This window comes from Leuresthes tenuis, unplaced genomic scaffold, assembly GCF_036924035.1.
Source record: "Leuresthes tenuis unplaced genomic scaffold, fLeuTen1.0.hap1 SCAF_24, whole genome shotgun sequence".
NCBI classification, from domain to species: domain Eukaryota; kingdom Metazoa; phylum Chordata; class Actinopteri; order Atheriniformes; family Atherinopsidae; genus Leuresthes; species Leuresthes tenuis.
This window is the reverse complement of record NW_027325378.1, coordinates 17,853,298-17,873,518: the sequence shown is the minus strand read 5'-3', so window position 1 is coordinate 17,873,518 and position 20,221 is coordinate 17,853,298. Positions and strand designations below refer to the sequence as shown.

Genomic DNA, 20,221 nt, shown 5'->3' with positions numbered 1-20,221 from the left:
GCTCACAGAGGAGAGGGGGAAAGAGAAAGGGCAGCTGTGTGAGGAGCCGTCTCCATAGCTGAGGTAGTCTGTACTCTGTCTCTCACCTTTATATTATCAAAGTGAAAGATGAATCAACAATGACTCAACCAATGAGATTTCTAATTCTGTTTCTGACTCATATGGCCAAGCCCATCCTTTCAGCTGTAACTTAAAAAGAATGGAAACATGCTATTTGAAGTTGTATGAATTCCACAGAAACTTGCTTATGTATCCACTCCAAGCAACTGTGCATGAGTTGCTTTGCAAGGTGCCCTGATCCTCAGCTCAATTTCTACAGAGAGAGGTGGTTAAAAATCAAGCTTTTCATCATGTCATTTCATGACTTTCAGCAAAACTATCAGGTTCAGCGGCCACCCCTTACAACACACGTGTAAAACAGCCCACAGGAATAGTGTCTCAGGGGGGGAAAAACAGTACATTTACATTATTTGGAGGATAATTAATTATTAGTCTTTCCTATATGCGATATCTTTCCCCATGGTTTGTGCACTTACATTTGTCCAACAGGCTTTCCCAATCACCCCTCCAGAGGCTCTGCAGCTCTTTACGAGATTTTAATGTTATCACGTGGCTATTCAAACAATAATGTGTCTCACTTCTCCTGACGAGAAAAGCCCGTTCCAAAAAAATAAATAAATAATGCATTAAACATGTTTCTGTTCATTGTAACATTCTGGTGCTTAGCGCGGGCTTCAGAGAAGAATTCAACTTCAGGTGAAAGCCAACTGACAAACCCTCACCGCCTCATTGTGTCTGAGATCAGCGAGTCTGGTCACTCTCAACCGTCTGAGGGTCTTTCGGAGGAGCCACTCGGACTCTTAGTCGCTTCTTTTTCTCCAACTTTTCCCCCCCAAGAACATTAATTTCAGCATTTTTATTCCAAATAGGAATATTTTTCAACTGTGAAACCTTCAACCCTGTGATGTACTTCACGTGAGCTCTCTGAAGCTCTCCTTCAATTCCCGGGAGCGACGGAGATAATCCCGCGGTCGCCTGCACGCCGACTCTCCCGTACCTGCACATCGCAAAGATGTCCCGTTTTAAGGCGGATTTATCGGGCTGCAACAGGCTGCGGGACTGGCTGTTTTTTGACGGCTTGAGGCACTGATAAACCAAGGTGAGAGGCTCAAAACATCTGCTTTCTTCTCATTTAAGTCATCTCCAAGTGGATGGCGTGGCGCGTAAACTTTTGAAGCTTTGCTGCGACGCACACAGACAGGGTGGCCACATTGTGCCTCGCGTCGAGAGAAAGTAAGCCGAACATATTTTTGTCTTGCAGTTTAACTGTGTGTGATTTCATCCTGAACCGCGTTGTACCTTTTCTGATCTGTCCTGTGCACGGAAACGTACTAATCAACGCAAGCATCACCTCTGTTGCGCGAACCAACAAGAAGTCATGAGTCAGATGTCGGTTGGATGCTCTCTGAAAGGTGTTTTACACGTTCCTTGAGCAAATATCTGCGCTATTCACTTGAAGACTGTATTAAGGACAAATGGAGTGTCTTGGTCGCACAAACCTGTTTCCATATCTAAATCAAAACAAATAACCCATGCTATGTGACGGTAATATACAAAAAGAAAACAAGAGAACCTCTCTGACGCATTTGTTTAATGTCTGTCTTTATTTGTTTCCTTCCAATATCCTGGAATAAAACAAGCCTTAAACAAGTGAAAGCGATGCGCCTGGGGGTGATGGAGGGGCCCTTCTTGGCCCCTTTTAGAGGCTGTACGCATTCAGCTGAGTAGAGGGGTTGCCAAAGCTGCGGCGACTCTTACAAACGCTTTGTTCCCACCTCACTGTCACTCTTTGTGATAATCATTTAAGATGTGAGCGTGGGTAAACTCAAGACCTCCTCCTTCAAGGTTTTTTTTATTGCCCTGTAACGCACGGCTGACTGAATCATCGAATCCTCCATTCTTTTAAACGTATCTCTGTTTTACACTGAAAAATAAATAAATATATATTTATATATGTGTGTGTAATGCAACAACAGTGTGGGTGTCATATTCTAAAACATAAAAAGAGGGGTTTTGGAACACTCACGCACCCCCTTTTTACATTAAAATGACTGAATGGTGTGCGTAAAGATTATTACTTAATTCAATTTCACTTTACAATGTGCCAAATGTGATCTGTTCCCCCCAAATGCCAACATATTTCCCTCTAAACTCTCAGATTGGATGCAGTAATTCCTTCGAGGCCACTAACGCGCGGATTTGTTAGGAATAGTCGGCGCGCCTCTTGAGAACTCCGCTGAAAGATGTTCAACTCCTCCCTTCAGAGTTTGTCCCGAAAGAGGATGGCGCTTGTGGTGGGTGGGTTGTAAGCGAGCCGGAGCTGAGCCGGAGGGGTGGAGGGGTGGGGGGTATTATAGGTGTACGCGTGTGTGCGAGTGTGTATGTGTTAGAGAAAAGGGGGTGTGGAGGGGAAACAAGCTGAGTGTGCGTCTCGTCTAATAGAGCCTAGGAGCGCATTATCTTCCCTGTCATCTCCGTCTGGGCGGTTGGTGCTGCGCCGTGCCGGGGAGGCGGCCACGAAAAGATGCGTTGATGCGCGCGGATATCCTCAGCAGCCGAGACTAATTGGCGTGATTCATGTCCCCGTTGAGTGGCCGAAGCCTATTCATAGCCAAGGAGAAGGAGAGGAAGAGGAGAGTGGGGAAGAAATCCGCACGCAGGAGTCTTTTGGAAATGAAGGACTTGTGAGCAGGACGGAAAAAGGAGGATTGCACGCCAGTGGGTCAAAGTTTCTTTTGCTGTAGTGGGGTTTTTTTTCTGCTCAGATTGACGCCGTAATGGAATGTCACTTGGGGCAGAGAGGATGATGGACACTTTGGCACGGCAGCTTTTGTCCAGAAATCCGTCCGTTTCCAGCAGGCGCGGTGCTGAGCGAGCCCTCAGGACGGTGATCAGTCATTTGTTTTGAAGTGGCAGGAAAATCCCGCTGTTGATTGAGACGGGATTGAGGGGGATGGTGCGCGCAGCGATTCCTCAAGAGACCGACGTGCGTGCTCATCAGATTCCCGTTAAGGAGCGCACCTTAAAGAGCTTCATTCTACGGTCATTTTCATTTCTCTGCTCTGAACTTGTTGAGCGGCTTTAAAGAGCAGGTTGGAACGGGGAAGTACGCGGTCTGAGAGGGGATTCGAGACATGTAAGTTTCCCCTTTGTTTGTGAAGTTTGTGTTGAATCGTAAATCAAACACTCCTGCGTAAAATTACCTTTCACTGGCTCTGGCTTGGATAAATTGTGGGTTTTGTTTTTCAGACACACTTGTTAACGTGTAGAAGTGAAGCGACCTCGAATGTATCCTAAACCATATCCTCAGGTCATTTTTAAAAGCGCCCCCTTGTGGAACCCATTACCAAATCTCTTCCTACTATTTCTGTAATGCATAATTACATTTGAGACGCTCTTTAGCCAGTTAGCCTGCCTCTATGGAGCAGTTAGATTTGTTTTGGCTTATACTTTCCGTGTCCTCCACTTTTTCAGCCAAACCAAGTTTCATCGTTGCTTTCAGTTAGACCTCAGGTTTCGTATGTAGCTGTGCAGGCTCCATTATTATAGTCTGCATGATTTTTACCTTTGCCTTGAGTTGGATAATACCTAACAATAATATGTGCAAGTGAAGTCAAGCAATTAGAAAACCAGATTGCAGCTGATCACACACAGGACTGACCAGCCTGCGTTTACAGTAGTAATGTGATTGATCGTACACTAACAGTTCCAATCACTGGTAATTTGCCTGATTAATGATTGTGATTGCAGTCTGCTTTCATTTCTTTATTTGGCCTGTGAAATAAAAGCATTCTTTCCAGCCTACTCACGATATTGTCAGCTTGAGAGATCTACCTGCTTGAGTGCATCCTCGATGGCTAGAGTGGACATTTAGAGCATCCAGACATGTCACTGTGGTTGCAGAATAGTGTGTCAGCAGCCTTTTAGGAAAAGTGTCTTTAATAATGCAAAAGGTGTTCCTGTGTCGCACAGAGAAGCGTGTTCGGTGGCGAGGACCACCACACATGGAGGGAGGGCTCACTGGAGGCCCTGTTTATTGCTGAGGAACTAACACCCGAGGGTGTTGAGTTTGATTCGGCGCTGCACAGTCACCCTGTCACACTGCACGAGGGGAGCCGAGGTGGATGGAGCTGGGAAGAGGGAGTGATATGTGGCAGATGCAGCTGGTGGAGGCAAGTGGAGCATGTCTGCAGCAGTCAAGGCCTTGCAAGCGTTTAGAGGCCTGACTTGTCTGGGGGAGGCTGGAAGCAGCTGCGTCCTGCGAACTGACATGTGGATTTTTACATGAACGGGGAGAGGCTTCTCACACGTGAGCGATTAAACTTCTAAACTAATGAAATTCATTGAGAGAAACTGAAGTGAGAAATATGAGGCTCAAACGTCCTGTGTGTTTCATAGAAAAGTTTTTATAGTGCCAGAGGTGGAAAACTATTCCCAGTGCAAGCTCACGTTTTGTTTTGTTTTTTTCTTGCCAAAATGTTTCGCTAACCTTTGAGCAGAGCATCAGTGAGTTGTTCTGAATCAGCCCACCCTTCCCGGACACGCAGTCACTTGAACCAGCTGTCAGCACTCCACGTATTTGCTACCTGTCGTCATTATTAAAAGATCACAAGCCTGCCAATTGAAGTCGCCGTCATTTTCAGAAGTGGAAACGAGTGCTAAGTGACGGACTGACTTGGAGGCAGGCCCCAGGGTGATGCATCATAGGAATGCTCGCCGCTGGCTGTCATGTTTACGCGACCCTGCTTCACTCTCCGTATGTTTATTCATGAGGACGAGCAACGGCCCTATTGGTAGGTTGTTAACAGGCAAGATTAGGGGTTCTAGAAAGGCAGGCGGTGAAATCTGGTGAGTGAAAACAGGCAGGGGGCCTTCATTTTACTGAGGCCAAGCCTGCTTCTCTCTTTATCTATCTTTCATCTCACTCTGACTGTCTGCCCTCCTGTCCTCCTCCCTCTTTCTCTCTCCTGCGCTTTTGTTTCTCTTTTAGTGAAGCGCTGGTGGGGAATATGAAACAGGGGAAGTCAGGCAAGATGAAAGTAGGAAGAGACAGGACAGAGGCAGGTTCAGATATTGCCCTTGAAAGTGCGTAAAATGTGTGAAATTAAAAATGAAGTGAGGGAAAACAGTCCTGATATCAGTGGTCACCTTATAGATATTCCACAAAGTTAAAGTTGGCTGTTTTTTATACTCAGGAACTTTATTGCTTAGTAATGTGGGTCTTTCTGGGTAGATGATTTGAGAGAGATTAGGATGTGACAGTTCACACCATTGAAAAGAATTGTGGTCTTTTTTTCGTTCACAGAACAACTAAAACTGCAGTCTGGAGCAGTTGGCACCACACAGCCAACAGCAGGAGAAAGCGCTGAGCCCACACAAACCACTGGTCAAGAAAAATAGAGCAATCAATATGAGTAAAAATTGGAAAGAGCAGGGATTGGAATGGAACTGGATGGTGGGGAAGAAAAAAAACTTTAGCTAGAAAACAGAAGTGGAACAAGTGGGAGAGTCAGGCAGTGAATGAAAGATGTGTCCCCTCATTAATTTCTCTGATGACATGATTTACCAGAGAGTCCCACTGGTAGCTAAGAGTCCTTCTTTTCTCCTGATTTGGAGGAACGTTGAGTCATGCTCGAGTGGCCTCATGGATGAAATGAAAGCGGACGCCAGGGGTTTCTCAGCCTCAGAGGCAGGCGAGCTGCCTGATGCAAAGTGTGGCAGCTGAGGTGACCTCACCCAGCAGCCCTGTCCCAGTTCCACCTGGCCCTGTGAAAGATTCATGTGTTTAAATGTAAAAGCTTGCAGGTTGCAGCATCGACCCACAGCCCCCCTGTCGTTTCAGACAGGCTGTAAGTTCTTGCCTCACGAAGTGGTCTACTGTCTGTGTTTAGAAGCATGACGAGAGACTCCATTGAATCACGGTCTTCTTGTACTGTCGGTATTTATTAGGCGGTTGTCAGGTAGAATAACTTAAAATTTTCAGTAGTTCTAAGAAAATATATATATCTGTTTTTACTTGAAAAGTCCCCTAAAACAGAATGTAAACCAAACATGAGGTGGCGTACATGAGGCTGTGTGGCATTTCTATTTTCAGTGTCCTGTCGGAAAAAGCTCTTTGGTTAGTTTGTCCATATGTTCAGGATCTTTAAAATCATTTCCAGAGTTTTCCAAGCTGAATCTGAGTGTTGCAGCCTCTGCAGCCGTAAAACCATCACAACACGCTTTCGTGTTCCTCCCCGTTGGCAGTCACACATGCCCAAGCCATGACTGAAGCTGCTTCTTTTTTTTTCTCCTTCACCTCACTTTCCTCTATCCATCCATCTTGATCGAAGGTTGTTTTCTGTTTCATCACGTCGTAGCACTTTGTTTGATGATTTCACCGCTTCCTTCTTGGATCTTTATGTGCGCTGCAGGTGGCCTGTCTGTTTTGAGGGCTGCCGGGGGTTCGCGGGTTGCTGTGAATCCTCTGAGGCTCTGCTCACGAAGCCTTCTCTTGATTGTTTACAAGGAAACGCACGCTGGAGACTCTTGTCTATGATGTGCAGTTAGAAAGACTATTTTCTTCAGCATGCAAACAATTTTCTGCTTACCTATGAGACCCGTGCCCCTCTGCCCACCAGGATTGTTTTCAGTTTTGTCATTTTAAAATGCATCCGCCCTTATGATCTTTACAAACCAGCTGCCATTTTTTATGTCTCCGACATGTTGCTCTGATATTATCTTGCACGGACATCTCTCACATAAATATTTCTGTTTTGGGCTTAAAATGTTCTTTAATGTAGAATCTATTCATTTATTCTGTTATTCTATTTCAAAGGTGCAGCGAGGAGCAGCGCAAACAAAATATGTGTCAAAGTACTTTCTTTCTGGACTCTATTTGTACTTTCTACATAATGTTTCTAAATACTTTAATAATATTTAATTACTGTTTTTACTTTTGCCTATGATTAAACGCTCTGCTCTTTTATGGCTCAATACTTCTTTTATTGGTTGTATACTCTCATGCACGGAGACGGTACCATGCCAAAGTCTTGAGCCTCCCTTTATTTCTTTATATTACGATAAAATGGGCAATAAGTGCAATGCACGCAAAGTTTTTGTGCAAGTTTGACAGTCAAGATTTCTTGTGAGCACATTTATTCTTCAACACAGCCTGAACCCTCTTTGACAAGCTTTCTTGTAGTTTCTTTCCATAGTCTCCAAAAATAGTTCTCCAGGCTTCTTGAAGGACATTCCAAAGCCAACATTCTTTGGATGTTGGCTGCCTTTCATTCTGTTCTATTAAGATGATCCCACACTGCTTCAATAATGTTGAGGTCTGAGCTCTGGTGAGGATTCAACCCTCCATAAGACCTGTTGACACTGATTTTCAGCCCAGTTCTTGAGTTGTTTGGCATCTTTTTCCTGAATGGCAGCCATTCTTCCATGGAGACCGTTTCTGTTGAGGCTATAGTGAACCGTAAATGGATCAAATTAAGGTCCACACGCAACCTCTGGTCCTGTGTTGGGTCTTTGCTCGATTGTTTCCTATTTCTTAAGGACATCACTGTCAGCCACTGTCCATCTGCTGGTGATAGATATTTCTTTTGCCCTTTTCAGACTTCCATCCTGAGATATACCTTGTTTTTGGCTGATGGCTCTTTGGGAAACACCTTGTTGGTAGAAAAATACAATTTCATATCTGTCAAAATTTGCTAATTTGGGCTTTTTTTGGCAGATGCAACTAAAGAAATGGGAACAAATGATTAAACTGCTTGTAACAAAGTGCCTAAAGATACACTTTAAGATAGATTCTTTGCTAAGCTGTCTGTTAGATACTTTTAAACTTATGTGATTCATGGGCCACACATTCCTTTGAACATGGTGAGATACAAGAACTTTGAAATTCCCTCTGAAAGGCTGAGGAACTATTGCTCAAAGCAACTTTAAAAGAAAGTCTGGCCCGTTGGAAGTCAAACGTTGGAAGTGGCTCAAGACTTTGCACAGTACTGTAAATAACACTTAGAATGTATCCTTTTATGTGTCTTAACTCTTCATATATTTTTAAGGTGTCCCCATTAAAAACCCAGATGGATATGTGTGCGCATAACCAGCAAAGCTGATGTACCTCATTAGCATTTTAATGCACAATAATTGAAAGAAAAATATATGTTTTTAAGTTTTAATTAATTAATTTTTCTATGTCAGTCTTTCTTCACCCCAGCAACCTCCCACTGTTACTGGAATTGTTTATCACTCCCTGCCTATAATGCAGTATATATATATATATATATATATATATATATATAAAATATTCTTGGGGATGGAATAATTTCAGACTCCCTGCTATCACGCCTCCTCTCATGTCTTCAGACCTTGATCGATGGGGGAAGGAAGCAGCCTGCCCCAAAATAAACCTTTTTCTGACTTAAAATGCATGTCCACACTTCATCCATCTGCTCTCCTCTTCCCTCCCTCACCTCGTCTCCTCGGGGCGACAGAGGGTTATAAGCAGCGAGTGATGAGAGGGAAGAGCTGCTGTGTCCAGGGTGGCGGAGCAGTAACGACCCCGCTTTTGTGATTGTATTGCTTGTTATCGAAGCCCTCGCCACTGCTTGTTGTCTCATTACCCGTGACTCAAACCACTCTTTATCCAGAGGCTGAGTGTAAAACACACACGCACACACACACACATCTGGCCATTTCTTTAGTCTCCTTCTTAACATGGTAATATTATGTCTCTTAATGGGAACAGGGAGCTCTGTGCCAAGAGTTCCTCCGGATAATTGGCTGCTTCCTCACCTGCTGACATCTCTGCCGTTGACATTCTTACATTTTACATTCAAGGTGCTTCATTTCTTCTCCCCATTTTAACCTCTTTTTCCTTTCTCTGTCCCCTGACTCGCAATGCTTGCTCTTGCATTTTCCTGTACTTATTCTACATTGTCGACTTTGGCTAAATTCAATCCCCAGCTTCCGATGTAAATTGTTGATGATGCTCATTTCGAGTCATGCAAATGATTTTTCTTTTGCGCTGGGAAAAAATGCTTTGAAATTCCTATCAATTTATTTGAGCAGGACTTGGAGGCAATAATCATATCGTATAATGTCAGAATTTCTCCCCTTTACCTGTCTGCCTTTTATTGAGTCACATCATTAAATGCTTCACCACTGTGGGTCTTGGCGTGCCGCTGAGGCTCTATCCCTGACCTTGGGTGACTTACAATCAATCAGATTGAAATGACTTTGTAAGGAACCGCAGAAACAGCCTATAGATACTATACATTGCTATGATGCATTAAATTGACATTTTAAGAGGCAAATGAAAATAGCATTATTGCCACAGTCCTCATATGTACATGTGACTGTTGTTTTTCTTCGCATCACAGCTCCTCATCTGCATGTTATCTCTGCTTTTATAGTGAAGACAGTCACTGAAGACATAATCGTTTGCCCTCATTAGTCCTCAGGTAGACGTATCACATGTGAATGCAACCCTTCGTGTTTTACATTCATCTTTCTCACACTCATATTGCACGTGTCATCTCACAGCTCCTGTTCTTTAGCTTTTTTTAAAATACCCTGTTACCTCCGATAATTCCTATAACGCTTTTTAAGCATTAATGTGGATATGTTTTCTTTTTAATGTATTCCAATTTCACTGATACTAGAGGTATTCTATTTTATAATCCACCTATAGATCCAGCCTAATCTAATGTGAACTAATCTAATCTAATTTAATGTTAATTTGAATCAATTAGCAATATTTTTGGTAGAGCCCTGTTTGTGCTGTGTACCTTTTCGGTTTTATTGATGACTGACGTGGAACTGGTGTGTTTGGTCTGCATACAAACTGACAGATTAAGTCCCCTGAATAATTCTTCTAGTCTGTCCCTTCTTTCTCCAACTCTGGTTTCCATTATTCACTCTTAGTCAGGTTGATGTTTGACAGCAGGAAGCTTTCCCATTATTCTAGCCACGGCCTTGGTTACCTGGCTCGCTGTGGCTCATCGCTATGATATCAAGGTGCACGCTGGTTTGCAGGCAACCTCATTTCGAAGGTCAATTCTATAACTAGATTTAAGAAGGTCAATGAAATAAGCATTTAAAAAATGCAGGCAATCGGGAAATTAACGCTGGCGTTATGTTTAAGCTGGCATTTCAAGAGCAAGACCAAGACCCACAATAGTTGGCAGTTGTAGATGGATGCAGTGTAGCATGGGAAATAAATCACTGCATATGATGTACTGCTGAGGCTGCTGCTGTGGGCAGATCAACCACTTCAGGGACTGCTTTAAAACTTGAATGTTGTCACAACCTGTTAATATAGGACTGCTTTGTGATAAAATACACAGTGGGACATTATGACCACTTCTTTTTGTTAAAGTGAAACCCTTCTTCCTGTGTTTTGTGCTTCTGTAATAATTTATTTGAATGGCAATGATTGATTAATGGATTACATAACTGTGAAACTGCAGTGTCACTATCTTTCAAAATCTCTTCAGTCCCTAAAAGAATCAAGAAAAAAAAGCTTTTAAAGTATCTATCGCTCAGCAACTGCCCGGAACCAAGTCAAGCACTGTTAAAAAGCTTTCTGTTTAGTTTTTTTATATGGTTGAATGAATATTGATGTAGCCATGGGCATCTATTGGATGTTTAAGCAATATTCTGTTTTTATTGATTTATTTTTGGTGTTTAGAAGCAGTCAGCACAATGCCTGTTGTAAGTAGACAGGCATTGTGCCCTCTGGGCTCTTATATGGTGTCGCAGAGAGGAATTCTGATTGGGGTGCTAAGCTAACGGCTAGTCAGAATGAGACCACAGAAGAGCTCATTTTTGCTGGCTAACAAAACAAAAACCTAAAATATACTATAGTAAGTTCTGGGAAACTCTACAGGAAGTGATGTGAACTTTACAACATTTTTTTTTATTCTGCCACTACATTTTCTCAACTGAATAAAGTTTGTGCTGCAACACCAGTGTTGCCATCTGAGCTGTGTTACAGTCACCCAGTCATCTAACCACAATATAGTGTTTGCTTGAACTTGAACTTTAAGTTGTATTGCATGGTGAAAAATTGTCTCTTCTTGCGCCATTCTGAGTTGCTTTCAGCTTTTCTTGTCCATCAGGAAACCTCTCTGATTCTCCAAACTGAGAGCACTCTGACTACTGCACTGACTGCTCACAAGTACTTCATGCAATGTTTACCAGAATTTATTCATAAAGAGCTATTAACTCAAAGTCTGTTTGTTTGTCCACCATTTTTTCTCTGTGCTTAACACAGGGGGAGGGACTCAGCAAACAATTATTCAGTGATAGGACATTTTGATGCAATATGTTATTAGTGTCAGTCCAAGCCATGTTTTTCGAACCTTACCCACCTTGTTTTAAATACCTGACCTTAACTAGCACGTTTTTATATTTAAATTTAACCATGTCATTCTTAGCTAACCTAAACAAAATAGTTGTGTAAAGTGTAAGACGGTGAGAAAATGCACAAGGAAACAACTACTGAGTACAAAAACCATTTCTTTTTTCTTGACAGTACTGGTGTTCAGGATGGGACTCGATCTAGGCTCTCCCTCTTTGAGTTAGTGTGTGTAGTGTGTATTTGGTTGATGTGATTTCATATATTGCCATGAGACCAGGTTGTAGGTTGATAGGTCGTCCATGGCATCTTGCTTCCAATTGGTCAAAATGAAATGATTCATGATGACTCAGCTGGGCAGATGATAAATGTGACAAATACTTGTGTGTATATGTACATCTTGTGTACCCATGTGGCCATTCAAAACACACATGCATGCTCAAGTTTGCCACTGTACACACAACCCAACTTCGAAGAAATTTATACAGGCTATTAACACTAAATTATTCAAATTAAAAAGTGTAAATTTATTTAATTATAATTTGGGGTACTAACCTTTTGAATACTTCAGGAGAAGAAATGAATTAATAATGAACCTTAAATAATCAGCCTGAACAGTGTGTGTGTGTGTGTGTGTGTCACTGATTCTGAAAATTATGTTGGTGTGTAATGAGAGTAAATAACCACAGTAAAGTATAATTCTATTGTAAGTTTAAGACACAAACAAAGCATGATAAAACACGAGGTAAAATAGGTTTAACTTATCGACATTAGATCCTGATGTCCTGACAGTTGATGGAACTGCTGTAGTTTAGACCAATACCAATAGTAGATAGTTACAAATAATTAATAATAAGTTTTTTTGGAATGTTGTGTTAATTTATACATTTTCTGGTCTCTTCTGCTCTACCGGGTTCAGGTGAAAACTCTACCTGGTCCTTGTCTTGTTGTCGTGTAAACCCAAATCTCAGCCTGAAATCCTGAGGACTCTGGGAAAGGTTTTCACTCAGAATTGCTCTCTATCTTTCAGAATCTTTCTTTCCTTCCAACCAAACTGATGTCTCAGCCCATATTACAGAAAAATATCCACACAGAATGATGTTGCTACGACCTTATTTGTCTGTAGGAATTATAGCTTGATGCACAGTGCCTTGTTTCCTCCAAACATGATGGCAGGAATTGTGACCAAAGAATACTCCAGCAGGCTGTCATGTGCTATTTATTTAGGAACGGCTTCTTGATGGCCACTGAAATAGCCCGAATGGTGCCGTGCTGCACTCATGGTTGTCCTTCACAAAGGAACTCTGGACCTCAGTCATAGTGGCTATTGGCTCTGTTCATACGAGACCAGACTTTGTTGCAGCTACATCTTGGAATCCGCTGATCGTTCCAAACTTTTTCCATTTGAGAAACACTGCTGAGCATTTTGGTAAACAGAAGTTTTCTTGTATTCTTCCTCAGATCTGTGCCTCAGCACAGTCACAGGTTTTCAGACATTTCTCCCAACCTGGCTTGAGAGCGGCATTCCTTCTTAATTGTGCACTCGTGGACTCGTTTTAGAAGTATATTCAGGACTACTGACAAAAGTAGGATACATCAGTTAAGAAATGAATACTTCCATAAATGGGGTACATCAGTCTAAACTGTTAAGTAGTTTGCTAAACACTTCATTGCTTTTGTACACTTTTTAATTGGAATTTGTAACAGAATGATGGAAAACTTTAAAGAGGTTCCAAAACTTTTGGTCAGCACAGTATGGCCATGAATGTATGGTACTGATTGTGTTTATGCTAATTTTACCTATCAATAAAGTAATACATTTGTTTATATCATATGTGAAGCACCTTAAGCTGCTTCTGTATTAAGTAGTATGATGAACTTAATTTGATTTATTAATGATTTGTATTACTGTGTAATGAGTAATTAGTATTCCTTGATAAAGATTTATCTGTTGTGGGGGTTTGTGGAGAAAGCTGTAACACTGAAGGCTTGATACTGCTGAGTGTGATGACAGTTTGGTGTGAAAGCAGCGGGATCCAGTTTACCCTGATGGCCTCTCTTAGTGATTTTCTGTGTTTTGATGGACAACAAATACCAACGTGGCACCTCTTTCTCGCACCCATTCTACTTTCTACTCACACGTACACCTTTTCCCCATGCTGAGGCCCCAGCTAATGTTTTCTTAGTGTCAAGTTCTATTCCCACAAGGGAGGTTTACTCACACTCCTTCTTCTTCTGTTTCTCTGCAGCGCCAGATCATCACGAAGGACGAGGACCATGATTGACAGCCAGCCGAGCTGAGGAGACCTGCCACTCATCTTCCTATCAGCGTGTCAGAGGGCTATCTTATCCTCGCCTCCCCCATCTTCCTCCTCCCTCCCTCAGTCCTCTCTGCTTATCTTCTCAATGGGCCGGTAACCTCACTGTCCCTTCGAGTCATCCACCCCTCCACAAACTTGAAGGAAACAGAAAAATAAAAGAAAAAAAACATTTTGGGCAACCCTTACTCCATTTGAAAGGAGTTTGACATGCCTCCTCACTCCATCTGAGTGGGTGGACATAAGTGGAAGAAAAAGAGGAGTGATCCCTTGTTTGATCACCATCAAAAGGAGACACAGCTCCATTAGAAGGAGCTGAAAGAGGAGCAGCCATGCGTTTCCATTTTGTCCTGACGCTGCATGCAGTATGGACTGGTATTTGCCAGGCGGCAATGCATCACTACCCTGCAGCCTGGGGCCACTACGACGTGTGCAAATCCCAGGTCTTCTCAGATGAAGGTTTAACCTGGGACTACACGGCCTGCCAACCAGAGGCAGCTGACATGACCCATTACCTGAAGGTTACCCTGGATCCCCCTAACATCACCTGTGGAGACCCTCCAGAGACATACTGCGCCCTGGTGAGTACACAGAAAAGTAAAACTCGATTGTCAAGAAAAATTTAAAAGAAAGAAATAAGGCAGCTATGTTATTGTTTCTTTAGTATTGTGTATGTGCTTGGATTGTTCTGACCCTACCGCCATGACAGACACCCTCATAAGCCTGTATGACTCAGATATGCCAGTGTGGCTGAAGAAATGGGAGTTTGTGCATATTGACGTCATGTTCTGCTGTTTAGAGAGCTGCTTCTTAGTGTGCACTGCAAACACAGTCTGATGCGCTGTTGACGCTGCAAAAAACACTGAATAATGTGGCTTACCAATAAAAACACACCTCCCTGACACACACACACGCGCTCACTCATTAAACTGCAGTTTCCACAGTAACTGGGATTTCAAAGAAAAAATTTGTCCCAGCACGGCTTTGCTATATTGAGCCAAAGTTAGTCTTTTTGCAGGATTGGATGAGCAAGTAAGCCCAAAAATTCAGACAATTTCTGACTGAAACAGTGCACAGGTGGACCAAAGATATAGCTTATTTGATCAATTAAGTTGAGAATTATCTTAAGAGCCATATCATTGGCCAGACTTACAATTCTCCTTTCAAAGATAGATATTTCATCAAGAAGTAGAAACTTTTTTTTAAGTGGGATTTGGTGAAGAACGTATGAGCATTTAGTTACTTATCTGCAGTAGATGGCAATCAGAGTGCTCTCAGTTTGGAGAAGCAGGTAGGAATCCTGAAGAAGGAGCTAAGCTAACAGTCACAGAGCAAGGTTTCTCCTTCTAAAATAACTCAAACCTCAAAAAATGTCATAGCAGTGAGAGTAAATGCTATAAATAGGGAATTTTACAGCACCAGTCATTTTTGCGTCAGTCATCTGTTCACTTACAAGCATAGAATGTGTTGTTCCACATCTTTACACACAAATTGCCTGGTGAATATATCTTAGTGCTGATCAGCTGTGCCTCAAAATTCCACCATTTTAATACCCAAATACCAACTACCATCTTGTAAATCCTTGCTAAATTGATATCCAGTAAGTTATCCTAAGGGTCTGACAAAAAAAAAAAAAAAAAAAATGAACAGCTGGCTGGCTGTTGGATACGCTGTGTGGCCACAGAATATGAACTGACACAAAGCAACACGGATGTTCTTTGGTTGAGAAAATAGTGACAAAGTAAACAACTGTCGGATGCTAAAGTGATGTGGTGTAAAATTTGCGATATGTAAATAGTCTTCTCTCAAACTACGATGACATTTTTTAAGGTTTAGTTGTTGAAAATGCTCCATTCTGATTGGCTGTTAAGCTAACAGCACGTCTGTCAAGATTATCCAAACTGAGTGAACTCTTGACTGCTGTCATCTTCAACTAAGAAACTTATTTATCATGAGTACTTAACATAACTCTGTATCAGGATCATTTAAATATATCTTTAAGTATACCAATCAGAATTGTGATGTTGAAGTTTGAATTTATATATGACTAAACAAATATAACACATGTCCATTCACAGACACCAACCTCAGTTGTATTTAGAAATTAGCTGATTGTCTACTGTTGGTTTCACTCACTGTATCACTCACTAATTGGTCAAATGTAATAGGGCTGTAAAGTCCTAGTCGACTTATTGGTCGATACATTCTTAGTCGACCAAAATTCTGATTGGTCGATTTTTTTGCGGTGTCAATTTCATACAGTCTATGGTTAATTTCACCAGGAGGAAAGTACCAAGCGCTAATGACGGTGTTTTCAGAGCACCCCTGTTTCACAGGTAACAGCCTGTCTTCAGAGGACACCCCCCTTGTTCTCACTATTTTGGATTAGCCCAACCCACTAGAGACAGGTAGATTGAACGTCCACGTTATTCAACGTCCGGTGATTTGTTGAATATTTATTTTTTTGATTTTGAGCGTTTCATTTACAGTGAGTCCTCCTCTACCATCCACGTCAAAGACATCAGCAGTGGGGCAGAATTTTACCAAAATAGATGGCGGGAAGAGAGTCTAATGCAAAATTTGCAAACACAAATCTGCATATCACAACTCGACTACAATCATGGCGTAGCATCTAAAAACGGTAATATTTCAATATTATAGGCTATTGATATAATATTAAACATATTTAAATATTTTATTCGTTTTATAACTACAGGCGCACCCTTCTGCAACAACGACGGCATCCCTCAGATATATGCCTTTTGTGTTTAATTGCCTTCTTGTGCTGATATCAGTATATTTTCGGTACTCATGGGCTGTTGTATTGCGCAGATTCACGTGATGCAAAACGCTGTCAGAGCCGTTAGAGTCGAGCCGATAAGTTAATTTTTTTTGTCAAATTTTCAAGGTTTCAGTCAACCAAGAATTTCTTTCATTGATTACAGCCCTAAAATTCAAACATTCCAACTACTTGGTTAAGTTTAGGCATTATAATTTCCAGGGGGGTGTTGGCACTTAAACCACTTGGCCAGGTTTCGAAAAGACAGTTAGGTTTTTAGGAGGACAGTTAGGAGCTTTGGATCCTTTGTTGATGATATAGACATAGACTGTTTCACTGTGTTAACCTGATGGCTTGGAAGCTGGGTTTAAAGGTTTCCCTCCATGTTGAGTTGTTAAATAATATGTGACTTTGTTGGGATTAGATCGGTTGGTTATGTAAAGCGCAAGAAATTTCAATTCAAAGTACCAATGACATTCAGGACGATTTACTGGCAGTCTTATTCATGATTATGTTTTCATTAGTGTGAAACCTCAGGAAAGTATCATGCATTTATTTCATTACCTTAATTTAAAGGCTTGTTCTCCATGCCCCTCCAGCATGTAGCTCTGCCATGTGGTTACAGAAGCCCAAAAGGAATAAATCAAACACTATCTTTTTTTGGTTGCAGTTTACAACTTGTGCTACTATATATCACTACAATCCCACCCACTGGTCCTTTAGAAATCCATACATTTTTGGTTTGATTTGATCAAGACGAGGGGTGTTGTGATATATTTCTACTGTTGATAATTATGGTATTATAAAATTAAATATTATATTTGTGGTGATAATACACTAATGACAATACCGTGATTTTATCTCAGCTGACAATTCAGTGTTATTAATTGACAAATGGGGGTTTTTGAACAAATTTTCCTGAACTTGTATTTAGTGCAATTCAGTGCATTCGAAAAGATATATAGTCACCTTGGAGGAGACAAACACTTGAAAAACAAAGATGTTTTGGTTTTTTTGATATCTTGATAATATTGCTCTCATTTGGACACAATAATAATGTTGTGATAACCTTGTCAGCCCTAATATCTTTTTTGATAATTGCCGCACAGTATTATTGTGACAGAAAATTTGATATTTTGGGATCCGAGACCTTTTTCATTTAAACAGCACAATAAAAAGCAGTTATCTGTCGATTTGTGAAAGTTTATCTGATGCTGATGATTCTGCAAGTTATTTTGCAACCATTAAAAAAAAAAAATTCCCGAAGGAGCTGAAAATAAAATGAGCAATAGATTCATATCAGGTCAAGTATTTAATTAGCAAACCACCGTCCTCCTTATTTTGGGTCCTTTTCTCCTTGAATCTCACAGCTGGTCGTCTTAGATAAATGCTAAATGATGAATCCATTTTGGGCCGCTGTGTGTTACCAAGTCATCAAAGATTCTCTCAGAACAAATGCGCTCCTCACCAGCTTCAAGAGCTCTTTAGATAAATAGTGAAATGTTTCAGGAAAAGTTGTAACTTCAGGAGTATAAATAGACAGTCACCATCAGCAGAAAGTCAGCTGAGAGGAGAGACAGAGGAACAGAAAGGGATTAACAAAACACAGATGACAAAAACAGAGAGAGAATGATCAGAGGAACAAGAAGAAGCACACAGGAGGGAGACAGAGACTCAGAGGACTCTGTGCAAAGCATATGACGACTGAAGAACTAATACCTCCGGTGTAGGGAGAGGTGGGGGCTCTGAAATGTGAATAATTCAACATGTTTTGTAGCTAATGTGTTTTATTCATAGGACACAGTATTCAGCACGACATATCTGAGGCACTTCTGAAATATGCTGACTCCCGTGATCGCTGACTTCAAGGTTGGTTGAAGGGAAAGCGAGCAGAAGGCGTGGCGTGTCGTATCTGGGAGGTCATTGTCCAGATGCAGTCACCTTCCATTTTCCCCTCACATGACTCCGTCGCCACAAATTCATCAACTTTTGAAGTAGTTTGTCATGTTTGCATTGTAGCAGCTGTATTGTGGAAACACTGTCTCAATCCCTGATGAACAGCAACCATCTGTGACTCCCAAGTGGACGATCCTTATTTCAGGAAACGCAAATGAAACTAGGCTTCTAATTATTATTGTCAGCCTTTTAACAGTCTGATGATTGCTTATTGAATTAGCAGGAGTTCGCGTCGCACTGTTGCTCACATGTCTCCTGCAGTCAGTGTGACAGCAGTGCTTCAATTAAACAGGAAATGGTTAGCTCCCACCTAACCATTTCCTCTGTGTTATACTGTACTGATCACAAATCACACAAACATCAGGGAAATATGACCCCTGCCACTTACCATTGAGTCCAATTCTCCGCAATTGGTTTATTTTTACCCCAGGCAGTAACGTAGCTCCAAAGAAACATCGAAACAATTATCATTGATATTTCAGATACTCTGCCTGCCAATATAGTGCTGCAGTGCCAATAGTGGTTTGTATCATAAGTCAGATCATTGCAGATTCAGAGCAATTATCATTAGGCCACGTTATCGGAGAAATTCATCTGTCTGGTAATTGATTTTGCGCTCGCAGAGGCGGGGGTATTTTGAAGCCGAGTGTCTGCTTCCTGGAGTGCTGAAGGTAACAGACACCGAAGCCTGACAAGAGCCGAGAGAGGCAGAGCGGAATGCAGCAGCTCCAGGGCGTGGTGCTTATATGAGCGTGGCTTTCTCAGGTTGCGGCCTTCATCCTGGGGTCTCACATAAAGGAATAGAGCATCACACACACGCACACACCACTCTCCCTAGTAAAGACTTTTTATTCTCCTTCTGGCCCAATGACCTTTTCAATAGCAATAAGCTGGCATTCTCTGAACTCTGGCACATGAGTCTGCCATCATATGAGTTTTCACTGTTCCCTCCAGTTAGACTCAGACTGGCCTTTAAAAGCCTGGATGGCTCTCACAGCCACAACCAGCTGATGGCTGAGTTTGTGTGGGACGCAGGAGAGCAGCTTGGAGTTCAACACGAATCAATCTTTGCCAAAGCAGCTGTTTGTTCAGCAGGTTGTCTGAAAACCTTGCATCTATTGGTTGAGGCAGACGGCATTAAGCATAAAGGAATCCCGTATCTGGATGCAGCTCCATAAATTAAACTATGTTTGCAATCCCTGCTTGTGTGTGCATGGACGTTCTCATACATTATCGAGCAGGTTCTGTGTATCTCTCTCTGTGCCGTCGGTTCACAATCAGGAAGTGCTGATGAATGCTGAAACTTGAGCCTGGCGCATTTTATTGCCAATCAAATCTGAATGAGGAAATGAGGGGAAGTTGAAATATAGACCACAAATAATGTCTTCATTAGTTTGTCTAATAATGAGGAAACTATATTTAAGCTGTAAGGGTAGCTTTTTTTGCAAAATGATAGCACTATTGGGTATTAATGAATGAATCGCTGTGCTGAAAGCTTGTTAACAAGCCAGTACAGTATATGCGACCCCTTTCTTTTTCTAGGCCTGTTAAAGAGGTTTGAAATACTGTGGTTAAGGTGAGATGTGTGGCCTTTTTTTTTTTTTTTGCTCTGCATGTGGTGTTGGTGCTTAGCTGCACATTAAGTGTAAAGGGAAAACTGATGTGCATCATGAGTGTCCCTCGAGAATGACGGTAATTTTTGTTGGAGGGAAAGGATGTACTGTTCTACACTGATTTATACTGCATTAAGTTACAGTATGT

At 41.7% G+C, this 20,221-nt stretch overlaps 1 protein-coding gene across 3 annotated transcripts in view; it reads left to right on the top strand.

Moving 5' to 3' along the window:
• Positions 1-758: 758 nt before the first annotated feature.
• The window catches only part of ntng1a (netrin g1a), a 118,723-nt gene continuing 99,260 nt past the window's right edge, over positions 759-20,221 (top strand). For 2 of the 3 annotated variants that reach the window (XM_072378677.1, XM_072378675.1), the window contains exons 1-2: positions 2,475-3,196; positions 13,657-14,306. In XM_072378677.1, the coding sequence (XP_072234778.1) occupies positions 14,058-14,306 (249 nt within the window). In that variant the 5' untranslated portion in view covers positions 2,475-3,196; positions 13,657-14,057. Of the gene's footprint in view, positions 1,160-2,474; positions 3,197-13,656; positions 14,307-20,221 lie in introns of those variants that run through there. The other variant, XM_072378676.1, reaches the window with a different exon arrangement.